General features: G+C 38.8%; 2 protein-coding genes across 2 annotated transcripts; both read right to left on the bottom strand.

Annotated features, from left to right (window-relative positions):
* Nucleotides 1-7,600: 7,600 nt before the first annotated feature.
* Nucleotides 7,601-9,118, bottom strand: LOC136242293 (E3 ubiquitin-protein ligase TRIM71-like). The gene is made up of 4 exons (XM_066033701.1): nucleotides 8,940-9,118; nucleotides 8,209-8,860; nucleotides 7,999-8,153; nucleotides 7,601-7,769 (listed from the first exon to the last, which is right to left on the bottom strand). Exons 1-4 carry the CDS (start codon nucleotides 9,116-9,118, stop codon nucleotides 7,601-7,603), a joined length of 1,155 nt encoding a protein of 384 aa, XP_065889773.1.
* An 849-nt stretch (nucleotides 9,119-9,967) lies between these two features.
* On the bottom strand, nucleotides 9,968-21,859 carry LOC136243055 (trifunctional enzyme subunit alpha, mitochondrial-like). The gene is made up of 29 exons (XM_066034572.1): nucleotides 21,713-21,859; nucleotides 21,578-21,628; nucleotides 21,447-21,520; nucleotides 21,352-21,393; nucleotides 21,209-21,300; nucleotides 21,126-21,156; nucleotides 20,969-21,076; nucleotides 20,800-20,919; nucleotides 20,318-20,420; nucleotides 20,110-20,179; nucleotides 20,000-20,061; nucleotides 19,291-19,361; nucleotides 15,275-15,382; nucleotides 14,522-14,584; nucleotides 14,347-14,442; nucleotides 14,199-14,284; nucleotides 14,118-14,153; nucleotides 12,671-12,722; nucleotides 12,541-12,624; nucleotides 12,269-12,325; nucleotides 12,190-12,219; nucleotides 12,053-12,140; nucleotides 11,811-11,932; nucleotides 11,529-11,609; nucleotides 11,367-11,481; nucleotides 10,481-10,586; nucleotides 10,338-10,428; nucleotides 10,233-10,287; nucleotides 9,968-10,179 (listed from the first exon to the last, which is right to left on the bottom strand). Exons 1-29 carry the CDS (start codon nucleotides 21,768-21,770, stop codon nucleotides 10,040-10,042), a joined length of 2,292 nt encoding a protein of 763 aa, XP_065890644.1. The 5' UTR covers nucleotides 21,771-21,859; the 3' UTR covers nucleotides 9,968-10,039.
* Between the last annotated feature and the right edge of the window lie 120 nt (nucleotides 21,860-21,979).

Raw genomic sequence — 21,979 nt, forward strand, 5'->3', positions numbered from 1 at the left:
CAATTACTCTAATAAAGCAGTCACAATGTTCATGAGGCAGTGTAGCTTACCTATGAAGCTACAAATAGGATTTTATTTTACATAACAGACGTGATATAGTTGGTAAGGATAACTAGCTATTATTGTTGTGACCTTTTTTTTTTTTTTTTTTTTTTTTTGGTCTTCAACTGGTTTTCAGCAAGTTTTTTTGGTCTTCAACTGTTTTTCAGAAAGGTGCCCCCCCTCTTTCGAAACTCTGGATCCGCCCCTGGATCACCTATGTTTTTTGAATAGAACGCTCACCTAAACACCTTAGAGAGCTCCCCCAACCACAAAAGAAGTCTTAGAAGGTAATTGGGAAGAAGTACTGTATATTAGGGATCATGGGGGTTTGGGCCAAAAATATCACCCTAAAACCAGTCTCACAATGTCTTCATGGTGCCTTGGCATATTTAATGGAATTTTCTACTGACCGACTGCCTGATGCTTTCAGACAAGCATAACTCAATAACGGTTAAGGCTATGGGCTTGATTTTTTCACTGTTTGACATTGCTTTAGCCCGACTGGTGCCTTTTGGCATACTGCAGTACGAACAATGTATGCTTCATTGACTTACCACTACCAATGTCTTTGATTTATCTTTGCTGAATGTGCAAGGTGTCAATTCACGGTAGCAACACATGGTGGCTTCCCTACATTTGACGAGAGTTTTCCATTGTGCTGCAGAGGTCCTTATCCTTTGTTTGTAATACTGTGTAGCAGGAACATAACTTAAAACGAAGTGTAATAGCCACTTCGTTAATTCAGTAATTGATAGCTAGGGCACGCTTTCAGACAAAAATAATAAGCCCGGCACCATTAATGCGGTATACATCAGTTCACCAGTCATAATAATGTTACAAAAAAAGTAAAAAAACGTAAAAATTAAGAGTTTTAAGTTTGATTAGGGATGATAGAAATAAGAAGATATATTAGTGGACATTTAATCCCTAACTCAGTCATGGGATTTAGTATCCACTAGTATAATTATCTTCCACTACCTCCCTTGTTTCACCATTTTTTATTTCTATGATCTCGAATCAAACTTAAAATTCTTAATTTTTCCATATCATACAGTACAATAGTAACCAGACATGGGGCCAAGTACATGAGTACTTATACTTAAGTACACTTAAGTACAGATTTGAAAGTACTTGTACTTTACTTAAATACTTTCTAATTTCCCCCAATGTACTTGTACTTATACTCAAGTACTTTGCTAAGTACTTGTATGTACTTGAGTACTTTTAAGTACTTGTAAGTACTGCAAACATTGTACGTAGTTTGTACACAGTGGGTGAAAGTGCAGTTTACAACTTCTTACAATTCTTCTACTGCCTTCCCCAACCTTACAATGTACCATGTTACCATGATTAATGATGTCGTAGCATTCTGGCAAACAAAAACAATGCTGCTGTTCAAGTCAGTGAATTTTAAGAGTTTAAGAGAAAGAGTGGTTGACAAAAACCAACACCCCTAGGCACACTTACATACTACAATACACTGAATACAGCATATATTTTACTACAGCAAAATGTACTTGTACTTTACTTAAGTACTTCCAGCATGTACTTGTACTTTACTTAAGTACTTCCAGCATGTACTTGTACTTTACTTAAGTACTCTCTTGATTGCTGCTGGAGTACTTGTACTTGTACTTTGAAAATTCTAAAGTACTTGTACTTTACTTAAGTACTTTTAAATGTACTTGACCCCATGTCTGATAGTAACTGTATAATAGAGACCACAAAGGAGTAGGCATGGCCCATGAGTTAATATCACCCAAAAACCAGCCTCAGTTTTCCCTGACGACAATGAGGCAGTATTGGTTAGGTAAAACTAAGCCCAAACAAGCTTTCAGATCGACCTGAAATGCTTTCAACAAGTTGCTATGGAATTTTTAAAGATTTTTATTTGATGGAATTTTCTACTGACTGAGTAAGTAACTGACTGATGCCTTTGGGCTTGATTTTTGACAAGCGTAACTCGATAACAGCTAAGCGTAACTCGATAACAGCTAAGCGTAACTCGATAACAGCTAAGGCTATGGGCTTGATTTTTTCACTGTTCGACGTCACTTCGTCCCGACAGGTGCCCTCAGTATGTACAATGCTCTCTTCATGGACTTACCAGTGTCCTCCTTTGTGTCCCATTCATCTTTGCTGACAGCAAAAGGTGTTGATTTGGCGGTAGCACATGATGGCTTCCCTTCATAACGGAAATCGTCCATAATTTTCATAGTGGCTATTTTGATTACAGAGGTGCTTTTCAAACAGTTTTTGATTCGCACTGCTGTGTACCCGGTTGAACATAGCCGACAGCAAAGCGTAATGGATACTTCACTTTTCAAACGATAGTTAATATAATTGGGGCGTGCGGCACTATTTCTTTTGGTATGTGTGGATTGTGTAGAGGTGCTTTTCGAACAGTTCTTGATTCGAAATGCTGTGTAACAGGTTGAACATAGCTGACAATGAAGCATAATCGATACTTCACTTTTCAGACGATAATTGTTATAACTGGGGTGCACAGTGCCATTTCAGATGCGGTATGCATGGGTTCACCAGTCATAATAAAATTGTTTACAAAAAAAGTTAACAAACAAGTATTTCAAAAAATTTGGAATTTTCAACTAGAGTAAGGACCATAGCACATCAATAAAAAGTACTGAAACAAGTTGGAGTAGTCCATGATATTAAATCACAGTAAAACAATAAGAAGTGTTATATCCCTACTGTACATTTCCGTTATGGTATCTTGAGCACAGTAGGGATATAACACTTCTTATTGTTTTACTGTGATTTAATATCATCAAGAGTAGATTTACTCTTGATATCATGCACTACTCCAACTTGTTTCAGTACTTTTTATCGATGTGCTATGGTCCCTACTCTAGTTGAAAATTCCAAAATACTTGTACTTGTATAGGTCCACAAATATGAAGTCAAAAGGAACCAATAAAGTACTTTTTTTTTAAACTGAAAACTTTGCCATTATTGTGTGGGGTCCCCACTGCACATCTAATTCCCTAAAGGTTTTTGTGAGAGACTCCAATCGTCATAATCCACTATGTGATTGGGATAGTCTGCAATTTTGTTATTCTTTCTTGGAACCCACTCTGGCTGTATGTGTAAATGGTGGGACAGGGAAACTGAGAAAATTGCCAGGACTTCAGCCTGCAAGTCAGGTTTCCTACTTCCTACCATAAGAATACGGATTAGCTTTAAGTGCTTCCAACACTAATCTGACTACATGGATCTCACGCCAAGTGGAGCTTTTAACCGCCTCATCTGGGAACCATAGACCATGAGCTATATATATATATATATATATATATATATGACAGCCATGTTATACAGTGTAGCCTGCATAGCCTGTGTTGCTTGCATCAGTTGCTTGCATCAGTTGCTTGCATCAGTACATACCACTCTTAGTGCTGAGGGCCCCACCCATATATTTTGACCATTGAAATGTTGAATCTCTGTAAACCAGAATTGAAGGTCAGACTTTGTACTATCAGTAATCTCCAGGGCCTCACACCATGTCTGCTGTGCATTAATGAGTACATACAAGCCTCTTGTCATTAGTCTAGCTACTGGGCCCGGAGCTACTGACATAGAGATTATTTTGCCTGTGATGCTGGCCAAGAACCTAGGTGATAGTTTAGTTTCTTTCAAAACCTGGGCTAACTGAGCTTGTAATGCAGAAATTTTTTCATGGGGTACAGACACTTTTCCAAGGTGTAAGTCAATTAATGTTGAAGCCAGGAAGGGGTCCACTTGTTTGGGGTGGTGAGCTTGTGTGGTTTATTGAGCATACATTATCAACACCTTTACTAGACAGCTGTGGAACCTTGTCAACACCCATACCACCATCATGATACACATTATCACATGATATACAATTATTATAGAATCCATAATCAACACCTTTAGTAGCCTCACTGCACAAAGGGTCAGTACTAACACAGGACACAAAACTATTATATCAAGCACCCTCACTGCACAAGATGTTACCACCAGTGAGCAATTGCTCAAAAAGGATACAGCCTAGTTGGCTCATTAGGGCAATTTTTTTTTCTCAAATGGCCCATCTGTGAACAGTTGAAACCCGTCCTGGTATCCAAGTTCTGGGGCCAGCTGGGTGGTCTGACATATGACAGAGGTTGTAATACTGGGTACACTGTGGCAGTGGTGGACCTCCAAAGTTACCCATCAGCTGCAGGGGGCCAGCATATGCTGGTTGGGGCTCCCTTGGACCATTTTCCTCCCTTTTTCTTTTTTGTCGATTTTTCTGCTCAACAGATTTTATACTTCCAAACGCTTAGTGCTGATATCGCGTTCCGCCGCCAGCTCATCCACCTTCTGGTATGCCTCCGCCACCGGCCAGCCATAGCTTCAATAAATTGCTCCTTGCAGTAAGGAAACAAGCTCAAAAATGTTACAGCTGAAATGAGAAATGATCCAGCAGTAAAAAGTAAGGAAACAAGATTAGATGACTACTTGCTAAAATGAGACACACTTTAATGCCTACTTTTGGCTAGCATCTTGAAATGAGACCATCAAATTAGCCAAAAGTAGGGATTAAAATGTATCTCTTTTTAGCAAGTAGTCGTCTAATCTTGTTTCCTTACTTTTTACTGCTGGATCATTTCTCATTTCAGCTGTAACATTTTTGAGCTTGTTTCCTTACCTTTTGTAGCGTGTGTATAATATCAACAGGATTGGGCAGAGTTTGCCTCTCTGCCCACTGTTTGAGTGTATATTATTATCTTTTCCTGTTTTTAAAAACAAACAAAATAAAAAAAAATGATAATAATATCTCGAATAATTATCAACCCTTACTTCCTTTTGAAATTTAAGTAGCTAGTTTACTTACTTTTTTGTCTAGCTAGCTAGCTATATTATACTCTTTGTTTTCCATATAGTATAAATATCACTTGAAGCAGCTATCTTTTACCTTCGTACGCAATAAACACCTCTAAAAATAATTATCGTTTTGTCTTCAGTTTAAACAATAGACCTTATTCACTGAATTAATTTCATAGCGCTTATAACTCGTTGCGAAAGAGTTGTCCGCCAATATTTGCCATTTGCAGTACCAAAACCATAGTAACATCACAATTCTCTGCCAAAATCACTATTTGCAGTACCATAACTATGGTAACATGGTAGCGCTCACCCAGTTTTAGAACTCAAAATGGTGTCCGAAAAGCTATCACCATGGTAAATACGTACCCTTGTATGGCTTTGCATGACATCAGAGGGCGCTTACTGTTCTAAATGAATAAGGTCTATAGTGGAGGGAGAGTGTCTAACACTGCATAGGCCTGTAAAAAATAATCCTGAGGGATTCCTTCAGATTTGTAAAATGTTCACACAGGAAATGTGATGATTGCACACTGAGAGACATAGGTGATTCAAGGGGGGGGGGGGGGCTGAAAAATAACTTTTTAAAATCTTGGGGAAAAGTTGCACTATAGATTGGCATTGCTATTTTTAGCATTTTTCATGTTTTTAAAATTTTAGGCTTTTTTCAAGCCTTCAAATTGCAAAATTTCTGAAGTTCTGGGGGTTGTACCCCCAGACCCCCTGAAATTCTACTTTATATTACAGCCAAACAACAATAGTCATACTATTCCCTACTTGGCACCCCTGTAGGTCAGGTCTAGAATCGCCACTGCTGAGAGAACAAAGAAATGCAATGATTGAAACAATCTTCACCAATGGAGAATACTACAAATTACAGAGTTTCACAGAAAGAATCCTCAGGATCATTTTTACAGGCCTATGCAGTGTTAGACACTCTCCCTCCACTATTATTAACTCTTTGTTTAAAGCTATTACAGCAACTATTTAAGACTTCAGCTGCATTTCTAATGGCCTAAATGTTGATGATTTTACAGTAAAACATCACTGGAGAGTCCACCATTATAAGAGTGGAACCCTTGCTTTTAGAAGTCTGGATCCTCCGCCCCTCAAAGACATTATTAGCTAGCTACCTCACAAAAAAAAGCTAAACTGGTAATTAAGACTATATAAAACGACTACCCATCATTAATAAATGCTAGAGACAACTTCTTGGGTACTACGCCATCTTAGGCACACGTATTCACACCTTCGTTATGCACCTATCAATGTTAAGCCCCACTACCCCCCTCCCGGGCTTACTAAGGGATTAGTGGAGGATTTTCACCGATTTGATCAGAAATTTTGCCCCACTAGTGGGGCATTTGATCGTTCGAAATTTTAGGTGTTTGCTTTAGCTTGTGAGCTATAAGAATTGATCTTTTTCCTAAAGTTTATTCCAGCGATACTACATGGAGATTTGACCACTAGTTGTTCCCCAGTGGGTGGAGAATTTGATTTTTCAAAAAGTCAAATCCCCACCATTTCCCCCTCTACGCCCGGGAGGGGGGAGGTGGGGGATAACATTGATAGGTACATTAAAACCACGTGTTTGGGTTGAGGCGCGCCGCAACTATTAAGCGTCTCAACTATTAATTATCCTTCGAGAAAAACAAAGAAGTGAATGAATGATGAAAGCAAACAGCATGGTGCAGTGGACAGAACGTAATTGGAACAACAGATTTGTGAATCTGCCGTCATTACCTTGGCTGTCTGAAAGTTCTGGAGCCGTACACCTAGTGCTACCAGGTCTTACAGCAGGCAGGCTGGCAGACGAACCAAGGTGTATAGGTGAATTTTAAAACTCACTGTACATCGAAACATTCAACTTTTCGCTTCGTTTAGCATCATTATAACAGTACTAATGTATTCCAGGTGGTTTTTTGGATAAAACTTATTGCAAGGCCGTTTTTAAGGTGCAAAAATCCACGAAACCATATGATTTCTTACCAACCCCTACCTTATTCATGTGACCAACACTGGTGCACATACACACTGTATTCCAGTGGGAACTTATTTTCTGTCTAATTTGCAAGCTCAAATGACATAAAATACATGTCCTTATAAAACTCGTTTCACCCGTATTTCAGTATTAACCGTCATAAACCAAAGCTTACCTGCCCAGAAGTTTAGTACAGGCTCTACTGCTCTATATGGCCTTCATTTATCACAAAAAGGCTGTTTTTAGCAAACAAAATTTTGCTCACGTAGGTGCGGAAAGACAAACATATACAAACACACACACACACTTTTTGGAAAACAATTTCATTTAATTTTCACCACTACTGGTGGAATGGGTGATGCTGCTACTCAGTTTTATAAGAGATTGGCCAACCTTTTGAGTGCTAAGCACAATCTTTCTTTTGGAATAGTGATGGGATGGCTGAGATGTAAATTAAGCTTCTCTTTGTTGAGATCTGCAATTATGTGCATTCACAGTGCCAGGTCCAGTCTGCGCTGTCCCGTTGCTGAGGCACCAATTGCTGTGTAGGTCGCTGAGGCCCATATTTAAATTTGCTTATTATGTACTGTTTTATCTTATGTATATATATACCAAAAAAAAAATTTCTTTAATAACAAATCTACAACAACAAATAACACACTTCCTACAACATAAAACACTAGTCACTACAAATTTAAACTAGTACTAAAATACTACTAGTGTAAATTGTTACTAAAACACTACTAGCCTGTCACCATCACTATCAGCTATTATAATCCGTCCATTATCCATCATCACTACTCCACAAGGACAACTAAACCTTTTCTCGCCTTGATTGGTACTTTCAATGGCTGATGTAAATTTCCCATCTTCTTCAAACATCAATACAGTGCCACTGGAACTGATCAAAAGGTGTATAGTGTATTCCCACTGGATTTTGTAATTTGTACTGGACATCAGAAAAGTTACCAAATATTTTAAGGAATTGTCCTTTAGGAGTGAATACCTGGACTCTGTGATTGTCACATTCTGTAATGAACAACTGACCTTCACTATTACTCAGTGTCAGATCAAAAGGCTGATTGAAGGTTCCAGGCTCTGTACCATGTCATCCAAAGCAATAACAGTACTGTTCATCTTGAAAAACTTGAATCCTGTGGTTGTCATTGTCACACACTAACAACATTGCTGACTGAGACAACACTAGGCCCCAAGGAGACTGAAAATGTCCACCATCAGTACCTTTACTGCCAAACTGGGAAACAAATTCACCATTTAGTTTAAACTTGAATACAATGTAAAATGCGATCAGTAACATACAAATATTCCTTCTTGCCTACTGCTATTCCTGTAATGCACTGAAACTTTCCATTTCCACTACCTTCTCCACCAATAGCATGAGAGTATTGGAAGTATTTATTAAATACTACTAACTGATAGGTGGAATTGTCACGAACAATAAGTTCATTGTTAGGTCCATTAGCCAACAGATAAGGCCAGACTACTCTCTTGTTAGTTGGTCCATATTTGTCAATGATCTTCACCTCCTGCTTGATGGTAGCATAGTCTCGTACATTCACCAACACCTTAATTTCTTCATGGTTCAGTGTTAATCCTCTCCAGTAAACTGATAATAGATGATCTTCCTTTCTTTTAGGATTATACCATATATAGTACTGTCCTCTTGACTCTTCTTCAAAATGTACATTCTGTAAAAACTTCCTCCCCTTGTTATAACGGATTTCTAGATCTTTTGATTGGTTCACTACAGGACACCCAAAAATGTCTTTCAGTGTAACAGTCACTTTAACTGGATCACTAATTATTACTGGACAACTCACAGTACAATCAGGTAAATGTGGAACACAAGACACATCACAAACTGAATCATTAACTAACTCAACTGGTTTACGATAGTTAATAATCATGTCACTTGGTTTACACTCTGGATCAAGGCTAGTATGTTCCACTTGCTTTGTTAGTTCATCAACTCTACTCTCAATTCACTTACTGTAAGTTAATAATTGTCTAGTTCTGTTAACTGTCACAACATTCTCACAAAACTCCTCACAGCTTACCAAATGGCTTTCCATTGACTTCCCAGTTTCCTTTTGTAAGGAGAGTCTCTTTTTTAAATGAAGTCTTGATGGTGTTCACCTTTCCAACCGTTTCCTCTTCTTGTTGCTTCAACAACTTGTAAACTTCACCATGTGTAGCTCGTATCTTCTCAATATTTGCTTCACTCTCCATGTCAACTTGTTTCTCACAACGCTCAATTTTGTTCACTCCATTTCTTACTCATTCTAACAACTGTTTCAGTGGAGCAGTGACTTGTTTCATCTTCTCTTTCTTCATCCACCACTTCATCAACAAAGTCAAAATCATGTTTCTCACAAGGATGATCCTTCAAGGTGCAGTCTCGACATATTAAACTACTACAAGTCTTACAGTACAGGTCTAGTGTTTGTTTGGTGTGGGACTTGCAATATTCTTCCTTTTCTGGTGTGGATAGAGCTTGTTTGGGATTTTGGAAAAATTCTTTGATTGGAACAGTTGTGTATTTCATTACATCATGACACAGGATCTTCGCACTGCATGCACCACGTGACAGCTGGTAAATTCTCCTCGCAACTAGCGCACTTCGTCTCCACTGAGGATTCTCCCGCTTTTTGTCGCTTTATAAAAATTTCAACCAAACGACTAACCCCAAAATTAGTAGGAATAGATGCCATCTCGTCTTGCAGAAGTGGTGCACGACACAACGGACAACAAACATCGGTCACCATTTTCTTATTAGACTCTATACATCACTTACAGAAGGCGTGTAAACACGGAATGGTCTTTGGATCAGTAAAAAGATCTCCACAGATGGAACAAGTTATTTCTTCCTCGATCTGCTGCCAATCCTTCTCTACACCACCATTCGCCATTGTCTTCACGTGATCAAAACTGCAAGAATGTAGTTGAACCTCAAAAAATACCTGCTTTTACTCACGTGCAGTTCTTTGTTAATCCCATTTATTAAACCATAGACCCCAATTTACAACCCAACACTACATAGTGCATGTAGCCTGTTCCAAATACAGGGTAGACATAATCTCACCAAATGACATCACAGTCACACAATAATAGACTTGTTATACAAATTGAATAATACACTAATATTGGAGCCTAATAGAACTTCTTGTTCTGCTTAGCATATTGTTTTAGCATATCAGCTGCTTGGAAGTGGTCACCATAGGTATCCCTAAACCTTGTGATGTCATCAACTAACTTCTCAGCTCCGTATGCATCAACAAAACGGAATGGACCTAAACAATTCCCACACTAAAATTGTCAACTAAACATTTAACAGTGTTCTCACCTCCCAAGAATGGAGGGAAACCAAGTCCAAATACTGCACCAATATCTCCATCAAGCTGTGATGTCATCATACTGGATCACATGACATATATCACATGATTCTTACAGGTTTAGTTAGGATGCCATCTTGTAAGCATTGTACAGCTTCATTGACAAAACGTGTCACCAACCTCATTTGTACTTCCTTAGGGTCATGACTAGATGATGTGATCATCACATGACATCATGCGATAGTACTGACACACCCACCTCCCTTTATTTTCTATTAAATATTTTTGTAGTATTTCTCCAGCTTGTGTGTTAACAGATTTCTTGCGGCCACCATAAATGTAGCAACCTTTCCCACTCTTACGACCTGTAAAAGAAATGTTTAAATCAATTTCATTGCTAGGTAGAGTTTAAAAGTTTTTAACAAGCCATTTTACCCAGTATTGATGTTCTAATGTGCATATGGCAGATTCATACATTACCCCTCCAAGAGATTAAACATGCTTTCAAAGTGTCATGTGACTTTCTTAGCAAAGCAAGCCATCCACCCATTATCCAAATTGCACCGTGTTTGGTTGAGCAGTCACATATGCTGATATGTCAGACAGAGGAGATATGACACACGTTAAGCACCATCAAAAAGAATTTATGTTAATTGGACTTTTGATGCTTAATCTGGCTTTACAGGATTATGGAGACCTTGAATGATGCTACTGCCCTCTGTTTCATGCAATAAGCTCCACGTGATGATGTCTCCAATCACCTTGTACACTAACGGTCGATTTCAGGTTGATTGCAAAATGTAATAAACAATTCCTGCATGTGAGTTGCGAATGTGATCATGTAAATGCTACTTGCACCTTAAATCAACTGTATTACCACAGGGGTTCACTGCACCATTAAGAAAGCTTTTGATTGGAACCTAGTTTTCAATGTAACCCTAAAGTTGTTTTTTAATTTTACACCTCCTCTGCGTCATAGGATGCTCGAGTCACATGACCAATATCCTCTACACTCTAATTAAGTTCAGTGCCCTTTTTAATGATCACAGAGATTACTGCTATCTGTTTGTTGATACTTGAAATACAGAAGATGAACCACAAAATCCTAAAGATTAAAGATGTCATGTGAGAACAAGTTTACCCACCTAGGAATCCTGCAGATACCAACTCCTCCAAAACTTCTATGTTGGCACCTCTAAACCGTTCTCCAAACACATCCCCTAGATCCTTGGCAACATGTGTAGCAACATCTATCCCAACCTGTGGATCATGTGATCCCAATACAAATTTCTTTAAATAGTGCTCACCTCATCAGCTAGAGTTGCTAGACCCACAGGGAATCCAAATCCCTTACTGAACTTGTCTAAGTCCAAGGGGCTTAGTCCTTCCTGGAAAATGGATAACAGTGACACTACACACTGCAATGACTCAGTAGTACATTGAACACACACACACACACACACACACACACACACACACACACACACACACACACACACACACACACACACACACACACACGTGCACGTACACACTACACATGCACGCGTACACACTACACATGCACGTACTCACACAAACACACACACCTGTAACAGACGGATAGCTTCAGACAACATAGGAGCCAATATTCTAGTAGTATAAAATCCTGGTCCATCTTTTACAACTATTACTGTCTTCCCTTGTTTCAGACCAACTGCTACTGCTTGAGCTAAACACAATACAAATAATGTTTAATTATGTCAAGAAAAACGTCAAATGCTGACAGAAAGTAATACATGTAAATTGGTATCATGTGCTATGAGCACATAAACCCAACAATGTTAAATACCTGCACTATCATTAGATGTCTTATCTGTGGTGATTATTTCCAACAGAGGCATCTTATCCACTGGTGAGAAGTAGTGCATTCCAACTACCTGAGGGGTAGGTGGGGCTAATGTTTGCAGCATTACCAGCCACACCCACCTTTTCTGGTCTCTTGCTAGCTGTAGCAATCTGTTTAAGATCACATGATCATGGTACCAGGCATGTTTGACATGGTTACCTTGGTGATGGGAAGTGCAGAAGTGTTAGATGCAAACACACAATCATCTGAGATGACCTGTAAGAGCAAGTGAAATAAATGGGTGTGGCTAGTGAGCATCTTAAAATGAAGCAGCTACTACTGTTTATCAAACTACCAAAAGGCATTCAATAACAAACAAAAACAAGCAGTGTTATAAGATGTGAAATGAAAAAACGACAGCCAAGAAATGGCTGTGCTAATTATTAACCATTGTACTGCCTACCTTCCCTGACATTAACCAGATAGCTTACCTGCTCCAACTCCTGAATGACACGATGCTTCACTGCCAGATCCTCAAACACTGCCTCTATCACAATATCAGCTTGTTTGAAGTTCTACAGCAGGACTGGTAATGGTGTAGTTTACATGGGAACAAGTCACCTTGTAGTCCAATTGTGCACTCATTGATGACATCATAGTGTCTCTCTCAAAACTGTAATGATGAAAAATATGTGTGCACGTCTGGTCAGATACATGTGAGAAAAGTTCCCTAGCAATAGTATTAATTTACATTCAATTATACCATTATTGATCATGAGATGTATAGATCAATGAAAATTAGATCTTCAGCAACTGACAAACAGATATTGCACTGACTGTACTATTAGAGCTATTGACTGGTCTATACGAATATATTATTTGCTTACAAAACATAAATGCAGCTTAACTGTACATGGTTAATATATTACACTGTCATTATAAGGCAGGAACATTAGCTAAAGTACTGTAGCTTGAAAATGAAAGAGTGGGGACATTTGCCACAAATGCCCCATCCCACATCTGCCATTGTGTGTGTGCATGGCACAGTAAGCGTAGCCAAACCGGCAAGTCAGGGCACTACCCTGGCATCAGACTACTTTACCCCACCATCAGCCACCCAGAGTAATTAAAGCCATGGGCTGCATGGATTAAAGTTAGCTAGTTATTGTACAAGAATATAGCACAACTTACACAATACTAACCGTGATATTTTCACCAATATTTTTCTTTCTAACTAGTTGATGGACAGAGATGGGGTTATACAAGGGATTTTCCCTATGTGTAACTCAGTTGTGTACAATAACAGAAGGCAATAAATAGAAGCGAGATCATGTGATTACATACAATAAAAGAACAAAAAAACACACAACATTGTGACAAGGAGTGAACAACAAGAATTAGTATTTACTATTCCAATATACTGGGATGGACAGTTAACATTAATTTTGTGTAACTATCAAAACTTGGATCAGAGAATAGAGGTGAGGTAGCCTAGGCATTAGCACCCACCTATCCATGTAGATACCACTTAGTGATAGTTCAAACGGTATGGAGTACTTGTTCAGTCAGCAATTGCTTTCTTTTTTATTTCTAGGCTGACAATTCTAGTGGCATGCACTGGCAGGGCATAGTCATCACATGATACTACACTAAAAGTTCCCCGTGCTTTAATTCAGGTTTCATCCTAGTCTGGTATTAAGACATACACAGAGATGTAGTAAGGAATAAGAAGGTCAATAGCTTCACGTCTACAGAGTAAGGTTACAGTACATTAGTCATACAGTAGTGTAGGTATACGTAGGGATGAATACAAAAAGCTGTGTTGATGTCCATAATATGAAGATAGGCATGTGTATGTGTGTTGCGTGGTCGAATGGTTTGCCCGCCCAATACCCTGGCATGGCAAAAAGTCTGGCTACACCACTGACATGGCGTGAGTATATGTTGTGTGCATTTAGATCTATAGTGAATTTAACATCCTAGGGCCAATTCTATACATCTACACTAAAATATCAATTTTATGTCAGATAATTAAGGATCTACTGCACATGCAGACATACAGACAGACCTTGTCATTGCTCGCTTTTTAACCCGTTCTGACAACCTGTGTGTATACATTATTGTCATGTAAGATCATGTGATGTCTCACCCATTGTGTACTTGCTGGTAACCCCTGACAACCCCTTGTTCTGTTGTATCCTTTAGTATCACACTGTAACCTTTCTGTAAGCTGACCTGTAGGAAGTTAGTGGGTGGGGCTGGTGTGCTACTGCACCACAATGTTAAACCACACCCACCTGTGCTATACCTGCACCCATAAGCCCTGCCCCCAGGACAGCAACGGTCTTTGCTTCCTTGGCAGGTTTACCAAATCTATTCTTCTTACACTCGGTCTACAGCAGAGTAAAAACAACTTGTAGGCTGTTCTCCTTCAAGTACAACTGGACTGCTTTGTTCTAGATAATCACTTACTTGTCCAAAGAACAGTGATCTGAGAGCAGCAGACTCTGATGTCATCCCTAGTTCAGCAAAGCCCTAACACACACAAATCATAAACACTCACTCACCAACAACTTGTTTTGCAAGCTAGACCCTTTTCAAATTGGGGCAGCAAGTTAAATTCTATTACCATAATATATACAGGCTAAGCTGCCCATATGTGACTGGCTGAGCAAAAACTGTTCTTGCAAAATTCTATTTTAGCCATAAAAATGTATTAAAATCCACTGCGATCCACTGCATAGTAAAATATGCACGTTTGACAGTATGTACTGAAACAAAGTTCAAATCAATACAGTGGGACCTCCATTATCCTAACACCTGTGTGTCAGTTTAATTACAAAAGTGTTCAGATAAGTGAATTAGTTTGGATAAATGAAGCCCATTCATTTATATATAGAGCAGTGTTCAACTACTCTAATAGAACATACACCTGTTGACAAAATATTCTATTAGAACAGTCACTGCTACTGCTCGGATAATTGAAGTAATCAAGGTCTCACTGTAAAACCTTTACAGCATTGGATTCACCTGTTCATGGAGAGAAACAATAAAATGGATTTGGAGGAGTGCGTGAAAATGACTAGTTTGTGCTCAGCCAATCATGTATAGAAGAGTCCGGAAAAGTTTGAAAAATTGGGATAGACATGTTTGGCACAAGACTGCATACTTGCAATTACATTGTTCTACTAAAAATTTGACTGGCTTACAGGCCTTGCAACCCACCTTAGCTTCTGCCTCATAACCTTCTTCACGTCCCTTCTCCAAACCAGCTCTCATCACTTCCATTATTTTCAAAGGAGCAGGATACAGCCCGGCTGTCTTCTTCATTACCTACACACACAATGAAGTGGTGAACACAGACTAACAGTACACTACATTCTACATAGGGTGGTTAAATTGTTCAGGTCCAGACTCCTCTTACATAGTACACTTTGTGATACATATTGATATATTAGAATATTGTACTAACTACTTAGTCATATTGTATTGCTGTATTAGTGATATATCAGTGTGTTGATAGTTTGGGTGTATGATCATGAGATTATGACAGTTTCACCTAATGCAATTTTACAGTGTAGGTGTCTTCCTAGGGTTCACTCGATTGTTCCAGCCTATTTATTCTTTTCACCATCAAAATTATTCCAGTGTGATAAACACGTGCCTATACTATATTAGGAATAATATAAAATTTTATTAGAACTTCTGACTGCTCTATTAGAGTATCTCAATTGTTAAGCCCGCAAAGAACTTTTGGGAAATGTGCGCTTACACAATATGGGCATGCATGGTAACACTAGGTAGGGTAACTTACCCACAACTACATTGATTAAAAGTCTGTTCACTGGGAAGGTTAAATTAACACTGTAACTACAGCGACTTACTTGTTATGAAGTGATGAACGAGTCGTATCTCCATGTTTCAAAATTCTAGCCACGTGTTTTTTTGATTTCGATTGTGGGTTTGTGAGTCATATATGGCCTGATGGAAAATTTAATGGTGAATCAAATGGAATTAGTTGCAAGGTGATAGGAGCAACCACCATCTAGTTATGGATCATTCTGTAAATAGTTTGCGTATTTCCTTACAGAAAAGTTACTTACACGACTAGTTTTGGCCTCACCATTTAGCGTGTAAATCCCTAGGTATCATTTTAATCCTTCTTGCATCATGAGTAGATTGACGTAAATTGTGTAGCTATAGGACAGACACTTTGAAAGTTATAGCCCTTTGTGCAGGGCGTGTGTACTTATTAAGTTTGAATCCAGTTTTCTGGATTATGCAGGTTTAAGGGTTAACGAAATTATGGAAATTGCAAACTGTCAAAAGCCTTATAATTACTTCAAAATGTTCCTCACTCCTAAAATTATGTCAGTATAATATCACTGCATCCCTAGAGTAAACATCTGCACCTATGGTCCTCAGAGATTAGAGGTTCTACTGTGCAGTTTTTGATTAGGGCTGCAATAGCTCAATAATGGCTAAGGCTACAGAATTGATTTTTCACCGATAGACATTGCTTCAGCCCGATAGGTACCTTTTGACATACCACAGTACATACAATGCATCTAGGTGACCTCCCTTGTTTCATTACATTTTATGTGCATTGATCCCAATTCTAATTGAACTAAACAATTCCAATTCCTTATCTGTTTACTTTTTTGTATGACGTGATGAGTTGACTGCTTTGTTAGAATACAGTATTTACTTGGTTAAACACCGCGGCGTTTATTACCTTAGTTCCAAAAATCCATGCAGCAACTATTCAAACTGGACCACCACTTGATACTCGTGAACGATGTTTAAGCCATTATTTTCTCAATCGATTGTGTGACCACTCAAGTGTGGCAACTATTAAAGGTGCGGCGTTTAACCAAGTAAATACGGTAGGTGACTTTTTTGTGAATCACAATATTCACAGTGTCTCCAAAATAGTTTTACATTACACTGCAAGTAAATTATGATACTCTAATAAAGTAGTCAGACACATGACAAGTCACAAATGTAGTGAACAATTAAAGAGAAAGCCTTTTTGAAGCTGTCGAAAACATCAATATAAATGGTCAGCAAACAAACTGACACTATTGGCTAAGAACGGTGGCATAATTTTTGGAATAGTATGCATAATAGGTGATCATTTAAGCACTGCTGAAAAGCATATATTGCTCAACTTTATCAGCACAATAGCCTTGTGCAGCATATCCTTTTCCACCCACACACAAAAGAAAAGGTGTGGCCTGGCTTCACGAAACTAGATTGCTTATATGCAATTGGGTCTGGGAAAACTGGTCTTATCACCCACAACAGCAGGTTTGATGTTTTCCCAGACACAAAGCTACATGAACAACTCACTGTCAAATCAACCAGAGTTAAGTTTTACTGGCTATGTTTGGTGAGCCTTGTGCAGCTGACTATCGAAGCTCAAAACTGGGTAGGAAATTTACAAAACTCCCCCACCACAGAGCTATACAGCCACATCCAGCCATCCTCACATTGACCAACTAATAAAAGTCATGACCAAACTATTTGTTATTGTTATTGGAGCTTTACAAGTGACCAGCACTGAAGGTCTAAAGCAACTCGTGCTATTTAAAATGGCTTTTGGATACTTGTACAGTGGTTCTGGAAGGATAGAAAACCTGTGAAAATGTGATAAATGTACCCTCAACTATTGGCGAGCTAAAAATCCCGAATGCTTAAACACAACATTAGGATGATAAAAAGATAACAGTACATCACTGCAAACACAAACAAACAAAACTTGATAATCATCTGTACAGAAAATACCAGCACTGCCAACATACAACATTGCTAGTACCCCCATCACCCCTCCCAACTCATACCCATGTCCACACACACTGAACACTACACACTTTCACCATCACTACTAGGTGTACACAACAACTAGCCAGTAACACTACACTATCACGATCGACAAGTTAAAACTGCCACTACAGTAACCACACACTATCCATCATCTCTTGATTCAGTCAGTCTCACTTGTGTGGTCGATGAGTTTGACATTGCCATATCAACTCAAGGTAATACCACATAACAACAAAATTTTTTTAATATAGAAAAGTTTTTCATCAGAATATTTCTTGAGCCAGTATTCATAAGGACATCAAGTCCCTTGCTAGGAATGATATGTTTGCAAGGGTTGATCTCAAAATAGGACAACATAGTTAGGTCATGATATTCTTCATTCTGGGAATGGACTCAGTTGTTACACAATTTACAAAAGAGACAGATATTTGTACACTTCATCCAAGGTTGTTGTTTATAGTTCAATTCTCTGATCAAGACACTGTTTAAGGTTAGAGACAAGTATCCTCCCTCAACCAAACACCACACAACACTACACAGACATGATGGGAAAGTGATACTGGACAGGTTAACAAAGTGATGTCAACATATGGACTGTCACAGGATGCATGGTCTCTCTGATGACCAAGATGCAAACCAAACAATTGTAAGTGTCATCAACGAAAAAGGACTTGTAACTTTTCTCTTACAGAGCCAATGTCTACACAAACTTCAGAAGAGTTAAGCTACAGAACACAATTGGGTTGAATAAATGTCACAATGTGCTGAGGTCACTCACTCCAAAATCAATATAACAATATTATTTCACTAATAATGAGTCCACTACTCCATCAACTAGTCCACAGAAACAACTTTCTATCCACAACGATAACTCTACTGGAAAGCATTTTGGTGTATTGAGCTGTTCGGCTTGCAAAGCTTTTCATCTCACAGCAAGCTGTGTGCAGAGGTAACAAGAAACCCAGCAAGCTTCCCATACACAATTCAAGCATTTATAGCTGGAATATTACAACACGCCTACTACAATGACTCACACATATTTCTAGGCACACTCACAAGCAATTAATCACAAGGTAACCACTGCTTGATGCACCAAATTATTGAGGCATGAAATTTGTAAATAAAATAATTATATTTTCGAGAATCAATCAATTTGCATACAGCTTTTCTATCATCTCATCAAAAGTAAATACTAAATATGGAGATGTACTTATATTATGTAGCATAGAAAAATACCATGGTTGTCGTCATTATTATCATAAGTATGGACAACAAGCTGAAGCAAATAGCTCTAACTTTTCGAGGATGAAGATTATATGAACAGCCAAGCAACAGTGAAATCCACAAAATTTATGTCCATGGTATGTACACAGCATTGTTTACCAACACACAACACACAACACACAATCACTTACAGCCTTCTTGGCCTGGTTGAACACGTAGTTCCTGACAAACTTGGTGTTGGCAATCACATTGTACTGGAATCCTACACAACAGATAGAGGGTGGGGGTTATTAGAACAATTGTGGTGGTGCCTATAATTGTCATGTGTGCTGTATATTACAAAGTAGTTATCAGAGCTATTGCTATCAATGATGTTCTGCAGTGTATTTTTACATCACTGGCAGATTCTGTAAAAAGAGCAAATCAGTTTAGTCTCTGGGAAAGACCATGTACTATACACAAGTGTGAACAACAAAAGAACCAGATAATAACATTGCAGAATCCTAGTGCAAACAATTGCAACTTATTGTTCTCTCAAAACAAATATTTCTTAAACATGTCAGATTTCAATAGGTGAACACTTCATGATGAGGTTGACTTTACTGGTTGAATAGAGGGTGGGGGTACTACATTTGTTACACTTTAATGAGGATATACCCCTAGCTGTTAAAAATAATAGTGACTCAATACTTGTATACCCACTACGAGTGGGAAAAAGAACTTTCTATAACAACTCTGTGAATACCTGCAACACCATTTTGGATTGGGGACTATTACTCAAGGAAAAAGCATCCCAAGCCAAAAACACATTCCTAATTCAATCGTATCATGTGCCACCATAGTGCACTAGTAATGCTGTAGCTTAGTACTTTTACACATTAATCATTTAAGAGACAATACCTTTTGAATCAAACCAGCCCATCTCTCTGGATGGCAACTTCACTTCACCTGAGGCTAATTTCCTGAGGGGGAATGTGTGGTGACACCACATGACACGTCAGATCCACTACCTTGCCATATCAACAGCTACTTCCTCAAAGTAATCAGCAGTGCGTTGTTCAGATGGCTCAATACCAGGACCTGTGGGGACATGAAATAAGCTGACATTGTAAAACGTATTGTGGTCAGTTAAAGGCTACACTCACTCACGTACACACTACGTACACTACACTAGTCTACACACTACGTACACTACACTAGTCTACACACTACACAAACCTAGAGGGTCAACCAGATGATCCACTAGTCCCATCTTCTTAGCCTTATCAGCTCTGATGTTCTTACCAGTGAGGCACATGTCAAGAGCAGATGGGATACCAACCTAACAACAAACAAGGGGACACATCTCACAAGTGAAAGGAAACTCATTAAAGACACTAGTTTTAGTAACTGTCTCAGCAAAACACATGGATGATGATAGTTCTCATTAATTCCAAGAAACAATGGTAACCAAAATTTTAACCTATTATGTTGGGTAGTTTTGGAATACAGTGAAAGAGCAAACGATGAACCTGTACAGTGACGATACTGAAAATAAACACCTAAATTGGCAGCCATAAATAACTTACACATACAGTACATTGGTCTAACGATTTGAGATCTGTTCATGAAAAGAAGTCACTCATAACAATGGCTGAGCAATTCCTTAAATCTAACACTCAGCACAGTTGTGTCAACAAATTCTACAAAAGGCCACTCACTAGTTTGGGTAGTCTCTGGGTACCACCTGCTCCAGGTAACAGGCCCAGCATTACCTCAGGCACACCCATAACTGTCTTGGGACTCTTGGTAGCCATACGATAGTGGCAACTTATTGCTAACTGTAGTAACAACAGAGTATGCAAGACTCAGAAACTGCAGAAGCCCCACCTCCAACCCTCCACCTAGGCAGGAGCCATTGATTGCTGCCACAACTGGCTTATTACTGTCTGCAAGTCGCTGCATCGTAGTCTGCCCAGCTTTCGATATACCCAATAGCTAAAATAACAATTCCTACATACAGCAAATATCTTTAAATTTCAAATACCCCTTCCACACTTCCAGCAGAATCTAACCAGCTGCATTGATAATACAGTCCAATGACAACATAATAATTAACATGATACTCACCCGATATCAGCACCAGCTACAAAACATCCTGGTTTACCAGATATCAAGACTGCACTAGTTACACTGGAGTCACTAAGAGCACTATTCATCACCTGTTCCAATGTGTGACAGGATACAGATACACATATAGTCCATCACCATACCTCTTCTAATTCTCTTGATAGCTCTTCAGATAAAACATTCACCTATTAAAAATATTAAGACGTCACTTAAACAATGCAAATGGTTGTAACAATACCTTAGAGCCTGGAGAATTTATTTTAATCACCATTACACCATCCTTCACTTCACTGCTCACGTGCTTCTTTGCATCTACAAGACAGTTCCAACATTTTCGAGCACAAGTTTTCACGCCAATAAAACACTCACTTTGTAATACTAATCTGGTAGATATCATTCTGTGTAGTGTCGTGCCACAAGCTGGAGAGGAAAGGTTAAAATTTGACAAAACAGCTATTAGCGCAAGTGAACCATTATGTAACGAAACTTTAGGTCCTACCATACCTCTAGCTTGACGCCGCGACACGTTCGCTAGTTCTCTCCACATTCTCAGCCCAGACATTGCTCCCTTTCAGCGCCTACGCGTTCGGCACCACACAGAAGCACACGTGCGCAAATTCCAATCAACCGCGCGCCCAAATGCACTATCTGTGTTCAGCTAGTTCGATACAACTTAAATCAAGACCTTCCCATTTGTACATTTCAAGCAAGGTGTCCACAATGGACTGCTTCACTGTAAACAACGTGGATCGCTTCATTGTAAGCAACATA

Source organism: Dysidea avara, chromosome 13 (assembly GCF_963678975.1).
Source record: "Dysidea avara chromosome 13, odDysAvar1.4, whole genome shotgun sequence".
Classification (NCBI taxonomy): Eukaryota; Metazoa; Porifera; class Demospongiae; order Dictyoceratida; family Dysideidae; genus Dysidea; species Dysidea avara.